This window comes from Emydura macquarii, unplaced genomic scaffold, assembly GCF_026122565.2.
Source record: "Emydura macquarii macquarii isolate MOO-44397 ecotype Brisbane River unplaced genomic scaffold, CSIRO-AGI_Emac_v2 contig_2171, whole genome shotgun sequence".
In the NCBI taxonomy this organism is placed as follows: Eukaryota; Metazoa; Chordata; order Testudines; family Chelidae; genus Emydura; species Emydura macquarii.
Window position 1 is genome coordinate 372475 of NW_027132308.1, and position 19989 is coordinate 392463.

The 19989-nt window shown below is 41.2% G+C and overlaps 1 protein-coding gene across 5 annotated transcripts in view; it reads left to right on the forward strand.

Moving 5' to 3' along the window:
- Positions 1 to 19989, forward strand: part of ANK2 (ankyrin 2) — a 272410-nt gene that overhangs the window by 59410 nt on the left and 193011 nt on the right. For all 5 annotated transcript variants that reach the window (XM_067558657.1, XM_067558653.1, XM_067558655.1 and 2 more), the window contains exons 2-3: positions 184 to 285; positions 19277 to 19375. In XM_067558657.1, coding sequence (XP_067414758.1) covers positions 184 to 285; positions 19277 to 19375 — 201 coding nt within the window. The remainder of the gene's footprint in view (positions 1 to 183; positions 286 to 19276; positions 19376 to 19989) is intronic.

Below are 19989 nucleotides of genomic sequence, written 5' to 3' on the forward strand. Positions count from 1 at the left end.
AATCATATACTGTTTAAGATGTATATGAATCAATGACGGTAAAATGCATGGACAGTTTTTTCTTTGCACTATATTGTTACAGCTGCAGCACGTAACATGAATACCTTTGATTACATCAGGGCTCTGAACTCTTTAAAGCAGTCATTTATTTGAGTTTTGCTTTTTTCCCCTCTCTTTTCACAGTCTGACAGCAATGCAAGCTTTCTTCGAGCTGCCAGAGCTGGCAATCTGGACAAAGTAGTGGAATATCTGAAGGGTGGAATAGACATCAACACATGTAATCAGGTAAGAGACTGCATGGGCACATGTTTGCTGTATTGTATTGCATGTAACAGATAAAGACCCTTAAAGCAAGTTGCAAATAGGAAAACTGTAAATGGTTTTACGTTTTAGATCAATTTAAGACCTGTAGATGTTTTAGATCAATTTAAGACTCGCAGTCGAGTTCTGAGTAATTTTGGGCTACATTTTCAGCCCTGGCCTTTGACTTGGAGCATCTACTTTTTTTGCACATATAGCTGACTATGCCCACAACACATATTTAGCAGAACATCTCTACTGTGACCAAACAGGCCTTTCTGAGCCCATTATTCCTGGCAGCACCACAATTAAATCACACTAAAAAAATACTTTCCAGTCATTCTAGCTGGGAAGGGTTTGTTCCTGGCCGGTTCTTTCTCTTAGATGCGTGCTTTGCAGCTGCCCTATTACTTTTTTCTTCCAGCTCACTTCTCTCCTGGCTGACTTATTGGGATAGCAGAGTGTAGTGAGGTTCAACTTCCCAGCTTTAACGCTCACCTAAGCAAGCTGCCACCCCACTGATATTTGTAGAGCCCTGCACTAGCAGAGCTAAGGAGGCAGTTGATGTCTCTAGACTATTTAAGAGGTGATAGGCCATAAAGGCTTTTAAAAGTGAAAATAAGTAGTTTGTGCATGATACAATGGAGAAAGAGGAGCCAGTCAAGTAATGCAATGTAATTGAAGCAACAAGCCAGGAAGATGATGTTTGCAGCAGAGTTTTGAACAAATTTAAGGATTATGGATTGTAAAATTATTTTTGTTAGCTAAATAAAATAGAGGAGGGGATATGAGATAGTAAATGTTTTATATGCATTAATACCATGAGATTGTAAGCTCTTTGGGACAGGGACTGTCTTTTTGGTCTGTGTTTGTACAGAGTCTATGATTAGCCTCCTAGATGCAGCAGTAATTCAAATGAGATTTAATTTATGTAAATATTATTATTGTAGGTCAGGATTTTGAGCAAATTTAGGATTTTGACATATTCCAGCAGGAATGAATCTAGCCACATTGCAATATATTAATATGTGTTCATTCAGTACAAAGAAATAAACATAAAGATCTGTATAGATCTAATTTACTAGTAAGTACCCCAATTTGAATCCACACTTTAATGTTTTTATATCTAGTTTCCCATATGGAATGATGTTTCTAGTTACATGAATACAATTTGATTGCTCATGAGGTGTGGCAGGTAAACATGAAAGGTAGAAACAATCTGTTTCTACAGTCCACACCAAATAATTCATTTGGCAAAGTTTTTAGCAAAATAATTTAGCAAGTTTTCACATAATTTATTTACTAATGTGTTTGCTCTTCAGATTATTCCATGAATAGTTTTTGCAAACAAAGTGAAATATTACCACAATATTGTACACAATATTACAATGAGTGATGGTCAATTTTTTTCTGTCAAAAACCATTTTCTGATGGAAGTTGATTTTTGACTGACTGAAAATGTTTGTGGAAAGTGTGTTTTCCTGAAAATATTTTTGCTTTTTTTCCATTAAAATTTAAAATGGAAAAATTTCAACCAAAACTTTTCTCTTTTCAGGTGCAAATTTTTCAGGGATTGGCCAAATATTTTTGGTTTTCTGTTTTTTGAGGAAAAGTTTAAGCTCTCTATCGAAAAAATCAATGCACATGATTTTTCTTGTTTTCCTTGAAATTTTCTGTAAAAAAAATCCTAATTTTCCAACCACCTCTGATATCAATCCAGTGCTTTAGAATCCCAAGAACTGAGTGCAGTATCTTTCATGTGACACTTTGGCTAGGGCTTAATTGTAAATTACTACTGGGATGAAACACACTAAGGTTTAAAGATTAGAAACAGTCCACTAAGGCAATGTTTCTCAACCTTTTAAGTAGCAAGTACCCCTAACTTCTGAAAATTTTAATAAGTACCCCAACTCTCAATTTTCCACTCTGAGAAATACAATCTTTTCCCCCTTTACCACTGGACAGCTGTATTTCTCATAAAGCAGGAGAGTTCTGAGTTCTGCAACGCTGTGTGGTTGTGGCAGATCACAAAACCCCCTGCTTTTTCTCCCCTCCTTCCTCCTCCCCTTCCTTCATATAAGAGCAAAGGTCAGTGCCAGCCAATCACTATGGCCTGATGGCAGGGTCACGTGGTGTTCTCCTCACACAGGCGAGAACTTGTGAGGTCTGAGCAGGTACTAGTGGCCCACCTGAGTGGATAGCAGCGCTCCCCATGGCCGTCCCTAGGGGGATGCGGGCCTGGGGCAAATCACAGTGTGTGGGCTCCCTTGAGATTTTTATACTGGTAAAATCTGGGGCTGTCATAGTTGTCAATTTCACTGCTCAGTCGGGGAGGGGAGCTGCCACCTGCTCCAAGCTGGGGCTGAGGAGGCTTCCACGCAGGCTGGGACCCGGGGATGTGGGCAGGCAGCTGCTGCCCATCTTCAAGCCAGGGCGCGGGAGGCTGCTGCTGGGTTCCCACCTGGGAGCTGGGACCGGGTGGCATGCAGGTAGCTGCCACCCTGCATCCGAAGAAGCCAGCGGCTGCTGCCCAACTTCCCAGGACTGGGGTGGCTGCTGTCTACCTCCCAGCTAGGAGGTGGGACTGGGCGGAAAGCTACTGCCCACCTCCCCCAGAAGCTGATGGTTGCTGCCTGCCTCCCAGCTGGGCCCGGGCGGGAAGCGGGCGGCTACCACTGGCTTCCCCAGAAGTTGGTGGCTGCCGCCTGCCTCCCTTCACTGGGTTTTTCGCTGCGTACCCCCTGCCTGTCTCTCGCATACCCCCAGGGGTACACGTATCACAGGTTGAGAAACTATGCACTAAGTCAAAGTTTTCCTTACTCTGTTCTGTCAAGCTGCATTGTTATAAGGAGCCATGTCTATATTTGGGAAATGCTGCAACTTACAGTCTAAATAATGTAAAGTGTGACCCAGAAGTTGTTGTATGAAAACCTATAATAAATAGATACAATAACTGAAAAATAAAGTTATATTTCTGTCTGCAGTTAGTAAGGGGAATGACATGTTGCTACCAAATTCTGAACTTGGCTGGGGACTTTTTACTTTTATGGTGATTCTGCTATGTCCCTAAACTCCCTTTGTCACATCTTGCTTTGAATTGCCTTGAAGTAAATTTTCCATACAGGGCATTTAACTCCTAGAGAGTCAGGTGGAGCATCTCTGGATGTTTTCCATGAGCAGGGCATTGAGAACCAGGTGAAAGAAAGGCAATTTAAAAGTAAGTTGGGACAGCTGCCAAATTAACCTATCTCTCACCAGGCCACTTAGCTGAAAGATGGATATTGACTCACTATTTCTTGATTATAATAGCACATATATACTATCACAGTTTGGGGTGCAATCTGGACTCACAATCCTGAATTTTCCCAAAACCATGTGCTCTGTAACATCCAGCCCTCACCTGGACTGTTCAGAGAAATGATGTTTGTTTTTTCCTCTAAAGACGGAAAAGCACATCACAGCTTATAATTTTAACTAGGGTAAATGTACCCTTCATTTTAAACACAGCACTGAGTTGGTTTATAGTAAAAATAAAACAAATTTACTAGCAATAGGACATAGGTTAAGTTATGCCAAATAAAATGAATAAAGTTGTCTAAGCAGACCTGTTTACCAACTCCCCCTGACATGCCTGATTTAAACACTCTTTAGTCATGATTCCAATATGTCCATAACTCTTAATACACACTGCATACACATGTAATGCAAGAATATTAATGATCAGTGATGTCAGTTTTCAAATGATACTTCACAAGACATATTTTGTACAAAGACTATTACAATAGTTTGTAGAATTTGAATATAGGGATGCACAGGATCACATATACCCTTCTGCAAGGATTCTCCTTCTTGTCTATCCTGATTTTCTAATGCATCTCTAACTTTAATGATTGTCATGTGCTGGCAATGACCTCCTTGGTTGCTAGAGAAAAGGAGGCTCCTTTCATCATTTAATTCTCAAACTCTAACCTAACATTTAAAAAAATTTCAGAAAGGATCTTTTTTGTAATTTTATAACCCGTACTTGACCCTCAAATAATTTTATTTGGGTTCCAAAGCACTTCATAATTCCAGAGCAGTTTTAAATAAACTTAAATGAATAATGGGAGTTTTTACAACTATTGGTGCCACTCCTGTCTCAGGAACAATTGCTGGAAATGTGGATGTGATTGTCCCACTAGGAGAAAGATAAAACTCGAATTATAAAATGTGTATGCACATAGTGGGAAATGTTTTAGAGGTTCCGTGCAATATTTAAATATTAGATAATCTTTTTTATTGTAGAAAACAGTATGGTCAGCCACCCCTTTCTTCCTGGCCATCAAATGCCTCATCCTCCACAAAGCACCTGATCACCATTGACCCAGGGTGCAGAAATCTGAGGTCTCCCTGGCTATTTCTGTGTGGTATCCGGATGTAAGCAAACACTCAGTGAATTATTTTTATCTGAAAGGCTTAAGTGTGTCCAAGCAGATTAAAATCTAGTAGCTCATAGTCACCTACAGTAAACAACATCCCTAGTGCTGAATGCTAGTTAGTAATGTTGCTATTATTAAAGACTCAAATGCCTGGAAAGGAACCTAATTTTTTAGATTTTTTAAAAACTAAATCCACAAAGGATTGCAAAACTAGTTGTAAATATGAAGAATACAAGAGTGGCCCATTTATCAAGTGTTAGTTTGCTTTCCCATCAGTATTTGGTCTTCTTTACAAAATAAAATAGCTGTATAATAAAATTAGCATAAAAAATGTTGAAATCTAGTTTGTTTGAAAAACTGTTACTGCTACAAAGGATGCTACTGTTATGCACATCCAACCCTGCTTTCCAACTATCACGCACTGAAAGACATTCTGTTAGACTTTGGGTTGGGTTTTCCATCAATTTGCCTGTTCCATAAATTCAGTTTTCATCAAATGGTGACAAAGGACCTAATCTTGCAAACACTTACACACATGCTTAAATTTTTGCAGGTGAGTAGTGCCATTGAATTCAGTGGGACTGCTCATGCATATGGTTAAGCATGCATGTAACTGTATAAAGGATTTATGCCCTTTTGGGACCAATCCTGCAAGGCCATTATTTTGTTTAAAAAAATGAGAACCGAGATAATCACGAAACATTTCTGGTGCAGTTTTGTCCATTTCATAAAGTTCTTCCTTTCTGGAACTGGTTAGACAAAACATTTATTTTATAAACAAATATTAATGACGATGTGTGAAGCACTGGATCCATTAACCACTGACAATGGAAAAATGGAGGTACAATGTGACCTGTACATGTAAAACAGAGACATCAAAATAAACACTGCATAATTTTGCAGTTGCTTGAAATAGATTTAGGACTGCTGTGCAATATTTTGTGGTGATATCAACATTCAGCATTAGTGGTTTAGGACTGGTGTTAAGGTCTAAACTAGGCTTATACTCACACATGCCATATAAAATCAAAGTGGTCATTTGTTGTGCAAAGTACTATGTTTTTATGCGTATTAACATGGTCCGAGTCAGTAAGTTATTTTTCTGATATTGGCAGGAAATGGTTTAGGAATTTTCAATAAAATGTAAAATATCTTGAGTGTTTGGAAGGCAGTTAGTAAAGATTAAGACAGCAGTGCTTACAAGCCTTTTATTAAAAATAATGTCTTTATTGGCATAACGTTTGGATTCTCATAGCTCCCATAAGCCATGAAACTGTTTGTTCAGGCACTGGGTAATTTGTGCCCTCAAGGCACAGGCTATCGTGTGGCTTTAGGACTGTGAACTACAAAGAATTAACTGTGACAGGCCTCCTGCATGGTCAGGAGCAAAGAGCACCATTTCCCACCCTTAGTGTCTTGGTCATAATCATCAGGCAATGTGTGTTCCCTCTTTGCTGGCAGAGCTTTCCACTGTGAAAATAACTGGTAGTTTATATTCTTTGAACCAGTCTGGTGTCGAGAGAATTCTGTGTTGTGCTAGTTCTGATTTTAAAACAAAACTGCTCGTTTCCCTCCTAATTCACTCTGGAATGGATTTGTAAATAAAAAAGTATTAAGACAAAGCTGAAGAGGTTAATGGAAAAAAACTCCAGAAACCAACATTATTAGAATATTGCAGTGATATTATAATACATAATAGTACATATAGTACTTTATAGTACATAAGTACAATATTTTAATCATGCTGAGTTTATAGTTCTGCCTTGTATAAGAAACAACCCTTGTGGCTAGACTGTGTGTGGAGAATAACATGCGTCTTTTGGCCCTTGTGGAAGTTGAGATGAGGCTAAATCAAGTCTCTGGTCTGTTTCATAACAGGTGGGTGAACTTAAGGATGATTTGTATTTGGGTCAGAGGCCAATAGAAGATGGTGGTTTTGTGTCACATATGTAGTTGGTGGCATAGAATTGTATATAGGGAGGAATATTGAGGCATCTTTCATGCACACTGAACTTGGGGTGTGGGTTTTGAGACCCACAATGCATGTGTTTATAAAGACAATAGAATGTTCAGTTTCCTAATGTGTTTTCTTAATGTGACCACATCCCTTCCTAGTTCTAGGTAATCTTTGTCATCCTCATTCATCGACTGTCCAGTCTTCCAGTTTCCTCACCACCAACCCCTCCAGGTACTCACTATATTTCCTGTGTTTTCTCCACTTCACTGCCTTGAAGAAAATTGGGAGGGGTGGTAAGAAGAGAAAGAGAAAACCTTAGTAGCAATTCCTTCATGAAATCTAGTTGTATCTTCAAGGTTCATATTGCGTTTGGTTGAGTGACAAATTTAAGGTTTTAAGACACTTCCTCCAGATTGCCTATTCTCACCATTTACTAGGGACAGAAGAACCAGCTTGAACCATATCCATTTTCCTGAGTGGACTAGACCTTGACATATTTTAATATTTGGGAGTTGGTTCAGTTAAATTTATTATTACTTACTTCCAGTAGTAGCTAATGACACTCCATTGTGTGAATCACTGTACAAACAGAATAGAAGACAGTTCCTACCCCAAAGAGCTCACCATCTTACTAGAGAAGACAAACAGATATAGACAACAGTAAATAGGTAAATTGTATAAAGTTACAGTACAATTTCTCCCTGTAGTCCACTCACAAAGCAACCACATCTCCTAACACACCTCTCAGTCCAGTGAGCAACCAAACACTTAACAGATCTTATTCACCTCACATCCGCCTTTCACCCTTCTTTGCTCCCATAGAAAAACATTCAGGTGAAATTTTGGTTGTGTTCAAATCCCTGGCGAAATTTCCATGGACTACAATGAGGCCATTATCACCCTCATCTTCATGACATTTAAAAAAAAAAATCTTTTATTTGCTTTGTGGTGTTTTGAGCCTTTAGGAATCACGTTTTACAGATTTTCTCTGTAACCAAGAGGACTAGAAAATCACTTCTTTTTAAAATGAGACCTGAGATTCCTGAGTAATTGCATGACTTGAGAAACTGGGCTTCAAAGAAAACATCAAATATTATGAGACTAGTGATAAAATTGCAAATGGTGGCAACGCTGTGTAGCGGATTCATTCCCAGTGAAATCCCCTTACCCTGAGATCCTTTCATCTTTCTCCCTAGTCCTCACTTCCCCCATTTGCCTATTGTGGACTCAGCAAATACTGACGTTCTCTGAAGATCTCCCTCATTTTAACTGTCATGTAGCACTGGAGCTTGAGTTCTGTAACATAAGCTTCTTTCACTGTATCAGGCCCTCCAGAATAGTCCTGAAAGGAGAGCTCTTCACATGAGTCTTTTCCTCTGCAGATCTCAGCAGTCCTGGTCCATTTCATTAAAGTGGTTTTTGGGTGCCAGTCAACCTCTCTTCTGAATATGTTGGACTTTACCCATTTGACCTTTTGCTGTTTCCACTGATCATTAAAACTAAATAGATGCTTTAATGCTATATATGTATTTTTGGGTTGTGCTCATTTTATACTGAGTTGCACAGTATGCAGCTGTGTGTAAAGTAGATCAAGACTTACAGTAAATGGGATGAGTGCAGTGGGGAGAAATATGGTCAATTGATTTAAGCACAGAATTCTGATCCAGCAATTTCTGTGTTCTGATTTCAGCTCTGACACTTATCCTATCTATAGTAGGACTCTTTGATCTACCGCTGATTGAAACAGCAGCTTAGAGAACTGTAGATCACTCCCTGGCTGGCTGCGCACCAACCCTACCTGTAGACATACCCTCATTCTCTCTCTCTCCTTTAAGACTGAAAAGCTTACCATTTTCAACATGGTGATGGGTCAGGGTTATAGCCATTAACGAGATTTTTGGGGTTAAGACAATGAATAAAAGCTAGAATTGTAATATTGCCTGGGTTACATGGAAAGTCCTGGTAAGACCAAAAGTTCATAATTTGTATCCTTTACTACTCTGATTTCTAATTGAAGCCACTTAACTGTAAAGGGTCAGATACTGCCTGTGCTGAGAAGCAGCTTATGAGGCAAGTAATCCTAAGACTGACAGAACTGGAACCAACGTGAATAAGGAGCTGTGGTATGATAGACTTGTAATATGGAGGGAGACAGTACACTGCTTACCATATTTGCTGCATAAAAGTCATTGATATGACCACTGCTGCTTTCAGTCAACTCACTGTCATTTAAAACTATCATTTCCTAGCATCACCATGCTCTCATCCTTCTCCTCCTCTCAGGTGCTTTCCTTAAATATCTATTTGCTCTCTTCAGTCCTAACAAGAATACAACAATTCCTTTGGGTCTCCTTAATGACAGAAGTCATTCCTAGCTAATGAAGCTTTCTTACAAGGGTCCAATTCCTGGGCATTGCAAACAGCTAACATGAAAGAAATGTGCTCAGTGGAGTTCTGTGTGGTCAGAAGGGATAAAATCCTGCTCTTTCAGACTAGGGGAGTCATCGTGCAGCTGCTACTGCATTGTTGATGCTGCAGTAGGTTCAGCAGCTGTTTAGCTTTCACTCTGCATGGGGATTGGATGGTGTATGTATATTGCCATGGATCTATGTGCCATACACAAGCCCCACTGCAAACTGCTTGGGAAAAGGGTGTGCCCACTATGCATGCTGGACAACAAGGAGTACATTTGACTTCAGGGAGAAAAGCCTATGTACTGCTTAGAAAATGTAGCGTCACATGTCAAATGTACTATTGCTCCAAAATTTCCTTTTCCTTTTAAAATGGCATGTTTTGTTATTGGACTGAGAAATCATTCTCATGGGTCTGTGCTTAAGGTTAAACGTGCTTTTCTGAATAGGATAGACCAAGCACCTGTTAAAGTGCTTTCCTGAACTGCAGCCATTATTGCTCAAGTACTGTGATTTGAATTCGGGAAATGTCTAGATCGAGAATCAAATGTATTTCACTTGTTTTTAGTATTTCCAAAGTTTGATAAAAGCTAGTGGTTTAGAATTTATTGACAGTAGCGTTTATTTAGCATCTTTATAGTTCTTTATTGTATGCTACCTCATGTTTATATCAAGTTAAATTATGACAGAATTGTTATTCATTCTTTTAATGTGAACCGATATTTCTTGATTTCTGAACAGAAATTTGGAAATGTCAATGGACAGGATTCCAGCTCTTTGCTAAATTGAGCAGACAAACTTACGTCATGTTGTGTGCTATCCCTCTGAGCTGATTGTCTCTTTGCGCTGCCAGAGACCCCTTATATGTCACATATTTAGGATGATAGCTTTTAAAGCTGAACCATTCATTTTCTATAATGTGAAAAAAGTGGCAGTCCACAATATATCCATAACGTCCTACTAAGCTGCATATACTTTTTTGTTCACATTTATGAACATGTTTAGTTTGGATTTAGTCTTCTGTTTTCTTTACAGATATAACATTTTCACATGCTATAAACAATTTACTTTTTGCTGTGCCCATTATTAAAAGTAAAATATGTTTTCAGTAGGATGGATTCCTGCTAAATATTATCTGCTATTTGAGTGTATTTGGAACACGATTCAGTAGTGCAAGCCTTGCTCAGTTGTATGCAGTAAACTGGAGTATAATAGTCCCTTTGCTAACCTCTATGTGTCCTATTACTGCAATAGAGCCTGGAAGATATTTTTTCAGTCTGGGGTGTCTTGTTACAGTTGGGAATGCTGGTACTGTTTATATAGGGAGGACTCTGATGGAAAGCAAGAGGTGTCTCTATATCTCCAGTTCATTCATGAGTATGCCTGCCCCAGAAGGAAATGCAGAAAAGGTCAGCTACAGAGGGATGACTTGTCTGGGGTTTTTCTGAGTGTGGACTTCAGAGTTGAGCAGATCTCTTCTAACTGTAAGGTCTTCTTTGCAGATAGAGGTTGGGTAAGCTGAAGCATGGGAAACATTTGTTGTCTACTCCCCCCCTCTGCTCTTCACCCTTGCAACACCTAGCTTGGCAAGGGAAAGAGAAGGGGTGAATGACGCTGGACCTGCCCCCTCCAAATCTGGGAAGGGGAGAAAAGTGGACCTCATTGCAGCGTTCCATATCAGAGCTTGACTGGGGGGCGAAGAGCCCTGGATCTACAGGAGGAGCAGAAGTGCACTGATGCAAATGACAGATGTGAGGCTGGAGGGACAGAGCTGATGTGGGGCTAGAGGTGCATAAAAAATTACTGGGCTGGAGATAGGCAAAGGTAGGGGTGGGGTGACACAATTAATTAGAAAGTTAGAGTCTGGCAAGAAGTTGGCAGCTCCATATCATCAGGCAGGCAGTGAAAACTCTTGCAGGGAGGCCAGTATCAATACTCCATGTGTTTGGGAGAACTGGCAACAGTTTAATTATCACACACTTTGGGGGTGGGCAGTGGGAGTTAAAGATACTGAAAGATAGCCTCATGAACACCTCATGACTTTTTGGCCAGTCTCATGATTTTAGGGGAGTCAGAAGGGTTTGCTAATTATGGTTTTGGTGTTATGTTTTTGTAGCTAGTGTGTGTGAAGTTAGAAAATAAATGTTTTTCTCTATAAAAACCCAGCATTCACCCAGAACATTTCTTGAAAAATTGTCCCCTTATATCCTGTAGCCCAATGGTTAGAGCACTCAACTGGGATATGGGAGACCTGGGTTCAAGTTCCCATTGTGCCAGATTGGGTGCAGAGATATAAACTTGGATCTCCCACACTGCAGGTGAGTCCCCTTCACAGTGGCCTGTAGTGTATTTGGTTGTGTTGTCTCTATTGCTCCTATTGAAGATGATGTATTTTGTATATATTCATTGGAGCAGGGCATTGAGTCCAGTTGTCCTTCATCCCAGGTGGGTGTCCCAACCACAAAACCATAGTTCAGTGGTTCTTAACCTTTCCAAACTACTGTACCCCTGAAGCCTGAGTCCCACCCCCACGGGGCTGAGGCATGTAACTTAGTTTCATGGCGCCCCTGTGGCTCCAGGCAATTGCCTTTCTTGCCACCCCCAATACCAGCGACCCCTCTAAAACTGTCACAACTCCCAGGTTGAGAAACACTGCCATAGTTATTCTCACCCTCGCTTTCTGACCCAATGAATATTTAATTTTATAAATTAAAGAGGCAACTGCCACTACCACTGCTGGGTTTGTGAATGGTGCCTAAATCTCCTTGTGGATCTACTGCCAAAAATAGTTTTGGATTAAACTACTTGGTCAATTTATGTTGAATTAGTGAATAATTTCAGTCAACCCAAAACTGCATTTTTCAGCGAATGAACTATTTGTCTAAAAACTTTCACCCTGCTTTAGTTACACAGCCGCATGAAGAGCCTGAGTCCCCACTTTGAGCATAGCACACAGGCACTGAATCCAAAACTCAGTCTCTCTTGAGAGGGTTTTCTTTATGCTTAATTTAAGGACTACAGACATGGACCTCAGCCTAAGCTTTCTCCTAGGTTTTACTGTTCCTAGGATTTTCCCTACAGGACCTTTCTGTCCCCACTCTTATCTTCTAGTTCCTGCTGGTTCACACATAAACTCAAAATTCTTCTATAATTCTGCATTGGAGTTAACACAATCAACCTGATCTGACCATGATAGTGAGTCAAAAGAAGTACTTTATTCTCTATCCAACAACCTAGAACAAATAATGTTATATCCTGTTACTGACACATTAAATTGTTACTGTTTTGAATGCTTGTATGGTTCAGCTTATAGATAAATCCTGCCCCATATACATTAATTAATACTAATTTTTAAAACACTTTTCATAAACTTTTCCAACAATGAACTCGAGAATTCCTAGGCCACTTCATTCTTAACTGGAGTCACTCTGAATTTACAGAGATGCCTTGCATTTGAAGTTTATGAATGAATGCTAAAAATACTGAAAGAATTATTTATAGCTGGACTGTAATTTTACAAACATAGGTTTGAATGGCATATCAGTTATCTTGACGTAGGATAATTTTATCCAAAGACAAATACCACACAATCTGTAAGCTCTGAGGGTGTATCAGTTGCCTGACATTCTTTAAAAGAGGATAATTCAAGATGGAGTATATAAGAAAACTGCCCAGTTTTAGCCTGAGCAGTTAGCCTACATTCAAGACCTGGCATGTTGATTATGTGAGGAGAAATTCATGATAGTCAAAGGCAGTTTCTTTCCTCACAATTTTAAGTCTTTTCCCAGCCAGTACTGCCCCAAAAGCTTTTTCTTGCAGGGCCGTGTTGCCAGTGCTGGTATTCTCGTCTCCTGGGCCTGCTGCCATCTCTCCCTGCTTGTGACTCTCACAGCTCCACAAAACAATACCTGGTCCCTGCCTTTGCATTCAAACCTCTGAGAAAACCCTTTCAGACCACATGGCTCAACTCATACCCTTGCCTGGCCACACTGGTCAGGGATTCTGTGGCGGCTTCTGTACTTTCTGCTATTACTAAGCAAAGAATCATTTAACTGCTCCCTCGTTTAGCCTAAATTGAAGGGGGCTGTCACACACACCAGCACAGCCCATAGCTCAAACACACACACACACTGGGAGCCACCCAACCTCCAGCATAATAATAGTGGTGATAGTGGTAATTCAGTACATTCACATACCTTCATGAATTCACAGGCTGCAAAAGGAACAGAAGGGAGAAGTCTGCACTTTCACAGCCTCACACAGTTTACCCCCCTTTTTTAGACTTTCCCCTTTATTTCTTTAAGATATTTTAGGGGGGCCTGGAATTGGGAAGCCAGATGCTCCTGTCTACTATGTGCCCGTCCCCAAACCCTTCCCACTAGAGGAAGAACTCCTGCACGCTTTGTGTTGTTTTCACTTCCCTAAATCCTTGTGGCTTTCTCTTTGGGAAGGGATGCATTTGTAGTCTATTCAGTTTTGTCCCAGAATGTAAGGCTTTTCGTGAAGTCACCAGACTTATTTGTGAGCAAGCTGATGTTTATATCTATCATGGGTAGGGTCAAAACTCTTGAACTTTTATAAGGATTATGCTGTGGCTGTTTAGCCACAGTTGGTGACATGCAGAGGCACTCTTCACTTAATCACAACATTGAATGGAGTGCAGCATCTGCGCGCAGGATGAACCACAATGGGCTGTTGTTTTCCACTCTGTTTACAACTTCTCCTTCAGAATTGCTCTGGTAATACACAATCCCATGTACATGTGCCTTCAAGCTTCAGTGCATGGGTCAGATTCTCCAATAACTTACATCCCAGCCATAACTAACTACAGTGGAGTTGCACATGCTGGAAGTCAGTGACAAATTGGGCCTGATTCTCCACCTTGTCACTCCAGTTTTACACTGACGTAACTCCATAGATTTTACTAGACTTACACTGAAATAAACAGGAGGTAACATACAGTGTTGACTAGGAATAATTCTTGCATTCTCTTTTGCCATCCCAGGCTGAAGCTTGAATTGCAACAGAGCAATAAACTTTTCATTTTCACACTTTTGCCACAATGGAGAGTTTGTCAGTTTGGTGGGGCCAGTATCCAGCTAGCCAAAAACCACTCTGGTGCATAAGTCACTTGATCATCTCCTCCTTACTCAGCAAAAACAACCATTATCTGTGTCTTTTGAGCATATAAATAATATTACCTTGACTTTCTTTAACAATTTTATTCTGAGGATCTCAGAGTACTTCATAAATTAAATAAGCAAGATTCTCAAAAACCTTATGGTATATTGTTCTTTCTATTTTACAGATGGGGGGTAAGTGAGGTACAGAAAATTAAGAGACTTGTCACAGGTCACAGAATGTCAGTGTCAGATTGAAATACAAAAAAGTACTCTCAACTCTGCACTAACTACTAGATATTTCTACCTCTGTTGGAAATCTTAAAGTTTCTTTCTGTTTGGAAAATATATAGCCATTCATATGAACTAAATTCACCAGGTGATCCACCCTGCCCTGGTCTGTCAGAACCAATAGAACCACAGTAGTACTAACAACCTAGTATCATACCCAACGGAGGTGACAAGAATGAACTGCATTACATTTAAAGTTAAATGAGAACATATGAATGATCGCAATTTTTTGGTTTTGAAAGTAGATTTTAGTTTCATTGTTGTTTGAGTGTTTTTATAGCCGTGTTGGTCCCAGGATATTAGAGAGACAAGGTGGGTGAGGTAATATTTTTTATTGGCCTAGCTTCTGACTCTTTCACCAACATAAGTTGGTCCAATAGAAGATATTATTACCTCACCCACTTTGTCTTTTTAGTTTCATTAACTTTCCTGTGGCTTTTTCCACAAATCTTTTTAGCCTTTGACTGATTCTGATTTGAAGGCTTGTCTACCCAGAGACTTAGTGTGTGGCAGGCCAGGGTGCAAATCTTCAGCACATTAGCTTGTTGCACACTATGTGGCTACATGGACCCTGCCACCACACACTAAAAATTCCACAATTGCTGTTTGAAACAGGAGTATAGCAAAGTGCATTACTGAACTTTTAGTGCACTGTAGCAGGGTCCACATGACAATACAGTGTGCAGCAGCATCAGCTCTTTAATTTGAAGGGTAAAAAAAAAACATATTATACAAGGGTCTAATTTTTCTGCCATTGAATTCAGTGGGGAAAGCTCTCACTGACTTTGGCTGGCATTCCAGCCAAAAGTTGTGAGACTTCACTGCCAATCTTTTTTTTTTTTTAAAAGGCAACACTTGGTTCAGTGTTGGAACAGGCTGGCAGTTTCTAGGCCTTGCATGGAAAGGCATGGACTCCTTTGTGGATGTAGGGAAATTATATAAGTACTCCTGTGATTAGTACTCCTGTGAACTCTATAGGAGATAAGGGGTTGAAACCTCCCTCTTTAGAGGCAAGTAGAATTTAGGACAGGGAGGGGGAGGTGTCTCTGCAGGGAAACCCTTGTGCAGCCACGCTTGCAGGGAAGGTTTAGGATTATGTACTTGAATTACTGTGAGAGTTAGCAATCAAGCCAAACCCAAGGAAGAGGTAGTTATGCTACATACTTACTTTGTCAGAAGGAAGGCAAAACTCCTCTTGTTTTCAAATGTTGTGTAGCATATGACTAGTTTAAACAAAATCCCACCTATTTTTTTTTGGCAGTTTCAGAAAGCTTTGTAGCTTGAGCATGCTGGAATTCAGCTGACAGGAGCAGGAGAGCCACTTTGATTTAGAGACCTTCCATCATAAGAAATAACAGGGATAAATCCTGTGGGCAACTGAATAATTGGCTCTGGATGGGGAGGAACAAAACTCAGTTTAAGTGTACAGTTGTGCAGGTCCTTAGTATTAAGAATGCAGTGCTTTCTTCTGATATTTTAGTTAAAGAAAAAAAGAGAGAGAACAGAAACAATTGAGCTATTTACATTTGTACAGCAGATATTGCACATAGGCCATAGTCCCTTTCTCTAATCTGTTCACTTTCCCTTAATAAAGCATTTCATGTTGGAAACATTTTAAATGAATGTTAGGCAAAATCCCATACATTTCCATGAGATTTCGCATAATAAGCCATTCATTGTATGGGGTGTAAAGTGCCCTAATATGATATCGCTAGGAATGTATCATAAATAGGGCCCTACCAAATTCACAGCTGTGAAAAATGTGTCATGGACTGTGAAATCTGGTCTTCTCGTGAAATCTGGCTATCGTAGGGGAGACCAGATTTCATGGAGCTGGGTGGCTGGAAAGTGGCGGCTGCTGGCCGGGAGTCCAGCGCCGCCACCAGCAGCAGTGCAGAAGTGAGGGTGGTATGGTATAGGGGGCTGGACTTACTGGGGGGAGGGGCAGTGTTGGCCTTACGGGGGAGTGAGTGGGTGACCTCCCACATCCCCCTGGTCAGGGAGGCACCATGGTCTCCCCACTCATACCCCCACACAGCCAGCGCAAGGCCTCTTTATCTCCTGAGCACTGGGACCTGGGGTTACGGAGGGGGAGGTTGTGCAAAAGTGAGGGTTGCATGGTATTGCCACCCTTACTTCTGCACTGTTGCTGGAGATGGTGCTGCCTTCAGAGCTGGGCATCCAGCCAGCAGCTGCCCTCTAGCTGCCCAGCTTTGAAGGCAGCAGCGCAGAAGTAAGTGTGGCAGTACCGCAACCCCCACAACAATAGCCTTGTGACACCCTCCACAATCCCCTTTTGGGTTGGGACCCCCATGGTTACAACACCATGAAATTTCAGATTTAAATATCTGAAACTGTGAAACTTATGTTTTTAAAATCATGATCATGAAATTGACCAAAATGGACCTTGAATTTGGTAGGGTCCTAATCATAAGGTATGCATTGAAATATTTTAACCTACAGTGGCATAGCGTTTTGTGTGGTGAAGCTACTGATACAGCACTGGGACATGTTCTACTATCCCTCTACTCTGCAGAGTACTAAAATGTATGAGATCTTATTTTTGGGTGCAGTAACAGGCACATGTGTACATATATCACAAGCACTTACATCACATTCTCTTTGTCCTACCCTACTACTTCACTTTTTTGTCATTATATGAGGATTACACTGTGAAGCCATTTTCCATACACCAAGATCTTTTGTTGTGGTAAAACAATAATTGTATACAACTGTAAGAGACAAAATCTTGCTTTCCATTCTTGCACATAGAGGCCTATTGATTCTGAGTCTGTGGGATTATACCCGAGTATAATTATCTGACCTAAAATAATTATAGGAAGAAAATAATTAGAGGAAGGCTATACCTGCCAATTTAGATAATGATTTTCAAAACTTTACATCACAGTAGGTAATAATTTGGTCACATGATATCCAATAGTGGTAGAAAGAAAAAGGGGTGTAAATATAATCAACTCAGTGACAAAAGCTCAAGTCACAGTTTAATAAGAAGGCATGGTAGCTGTTGCTGAATGTGAGTGGAGTAAACCCATTCATCAAGTCTGCAGATCAATTTAGTGTAGCTCCTTCTGAATTTCAGTGCAGGACAGTATATTTAGAGCCCTGCAAATCCATGAATATCCACTTTATATCCACAGATATACTGGATGTGGATGTCTGCGGACCATTTTTGCAGATCACAGATGGATGCGGACCCAAATTTTAGATCTAAAGCTGTGCAAATCTGTGGCTATCCATTTTAGATCAATGGATCATTTTTGCAGATTGCAGATCAGATGTGGATACAAATTTTGTATCTGCGCAGGGCTCTAAGTATATTTTAATGTGCTAGAATAATTAATGAGACTGTTACAATGCCAGCAAGCATCACTAATGTATAGGATAAATTTCCAAAGTTTAAATGAGTTCAATGGGCCAGATTAATTCCTGCTGTAACTCCACTGAATATCACCTCAAAATCTGCTCACCTTACGCACCTGAACACAGAATTCATTTGGAGTTACTTCAGAAATGAATGTCACTCTTTCTGTGTACAGTCACTAGGTCTCGTCCTATTAAGTGTCTCTTCTCAGGAACTGAGTGCCATCAAATTCCACTGGGAATTGCAGACTTGAGCTGTCTGTGAGGATGAATGAATAAAGAGCAGAAGGCTGCTTGTTCATCCATTCCAAACCTTTAGCTCCCATGACCTGCTTAGAAACAAGAAGTGTTATGAATATTATACAACTCTCAGCTTGCTGAAGACCGAGTATCATTTATGATGCTTGCAATATGGCAAAACAGCAGAGTGCTTTAGGGCAATGGCGGTATTTATATTTGTCACCTGGCTGATGTACTGTGAAGATCATTATAGGGCTGTGAAAAATAGGTTTGTGATTTAAGGGGGAGGTTTGGGTGTGAGATATGGGGCTTTGGAAGGGTGATGTTTTATAGGGGTATTTATTTGAGGTTTGTGCTATGGGGTGGGTTTATTTGGGGAGATGGGAGGGAGGCTGTGGCAGGAGGAGGTTTTGTGGGGTTTGGTTTTATTTATGGGGTGGGAGCTATAGTATGTTTATTTGGGAATAGGGTTGCAGGAGGTTGGAGGGGTTTAAGCAGGAGTTGGGAGGGTTGGGGTTATTTGGGGGTTGGGTGGGGGCTATGGGAGGGACCGGTTGGGTGGGGAGCTGTGGGAGGGAGGATATTGGGTGGGGGCAGTGTGTGCGCATATGGGAGCACAGGTTGCTGTGTGGCAGTGCTGGTGGCCACAGATGGTTGTGTCTGTGTTTGGCTCCCTCCTCGTCAGCCCTTTCCCCCTCTCTTCTCCTCTCCTCCCTCTGTCTTGCTTGCTCGCTCCCTCCTTCCCTTGCAGGCACCAGCACCAGCTTAGCTCACTGCTGGACTTCCTGCTACTACACCAGGGCATTAAAGAATGAGATGAGCTCAGATAGTATGATAATGGAGGCTATAGAAGTAACCAAGATAGACATAGTCATGTCAGAGAATGTAGAACTATCAAAGAGGAGGATATTTGTCTGCTGCAAAATGTGGTTTGTAATTATGTCCTTGTTGCCATGAGACAAGTGTTACTGGAGGAGCTTTGTCATACAGTATTTTGAGCTCAACTAGTATAGTCAGAAATATTGGGCTTATGCAGACAAATAATTAAAGGTGAACAAATATTCTGGACATTAATCTTCATCTTTCACTTGGAGAAGGTGAGAATGTGTATCTTTCCAAAAGTGGTATTTATGACTGATATGGCCCTTTTGCTTACAGAATGGACTCAATGCCCTACACCTGGCTGCCAAAGAAGGCCATGTGGGACTGGTACAGGAGTTACTGGAAAAAGGGTCATCAGTGGATTCAGCTACTAAGGTAATATGTGCGTGTTTATATAATTTTTTTCAGAGCAAAGAAATGAAGGAACTAGAAGCAGGGGCGCTGGAACAGCGAGAGCCAGGGAGTCATGCCCCACCAATTTTAAAAGTGGGAGGGCCAGGCCTGCCCACTTTTTAACAAAAGCATAGTTTGGGGGGCAGAGGGCCATGTTGCTCCTCCAAACTGCAAGTCTTGGGCAGGTGTGCAGCTGCACAGCCCCTGCCCGTGGTGTCTCCCTCTTCCTGGTGCCAGCCCCTCTTGGGGGCTCCAACACTGCTCTCCCCTTCCCACCAAGGCCCTGCCCCCTGGTCAGGATGGAAACTGGAGCTGAGCTGCAGGGGGAACCCTGGACTCTCCATCTGCCCTGGGTGGTGCACCCTGAGGGGTGGAAACAAAGGTCAGGGGCTCCTCTTGGGCCTTGTGGCTCCCCACCAGGGCAGATGGAGGGTCCAGGGCTCCGCACAGTGGCCCAGGGTTCCTGGGTGGCTCTTACCATGACCCGGCTCTGGCTTCTAGCTTGGCCAAGGGGTGGAGTCTTGCGGGTAAGAGGAGAAGCAGGGGGTTTGGCCATGGTGAGGGTAGGGCCTTGGGGTAAGAGGAGGAGTAGTGGT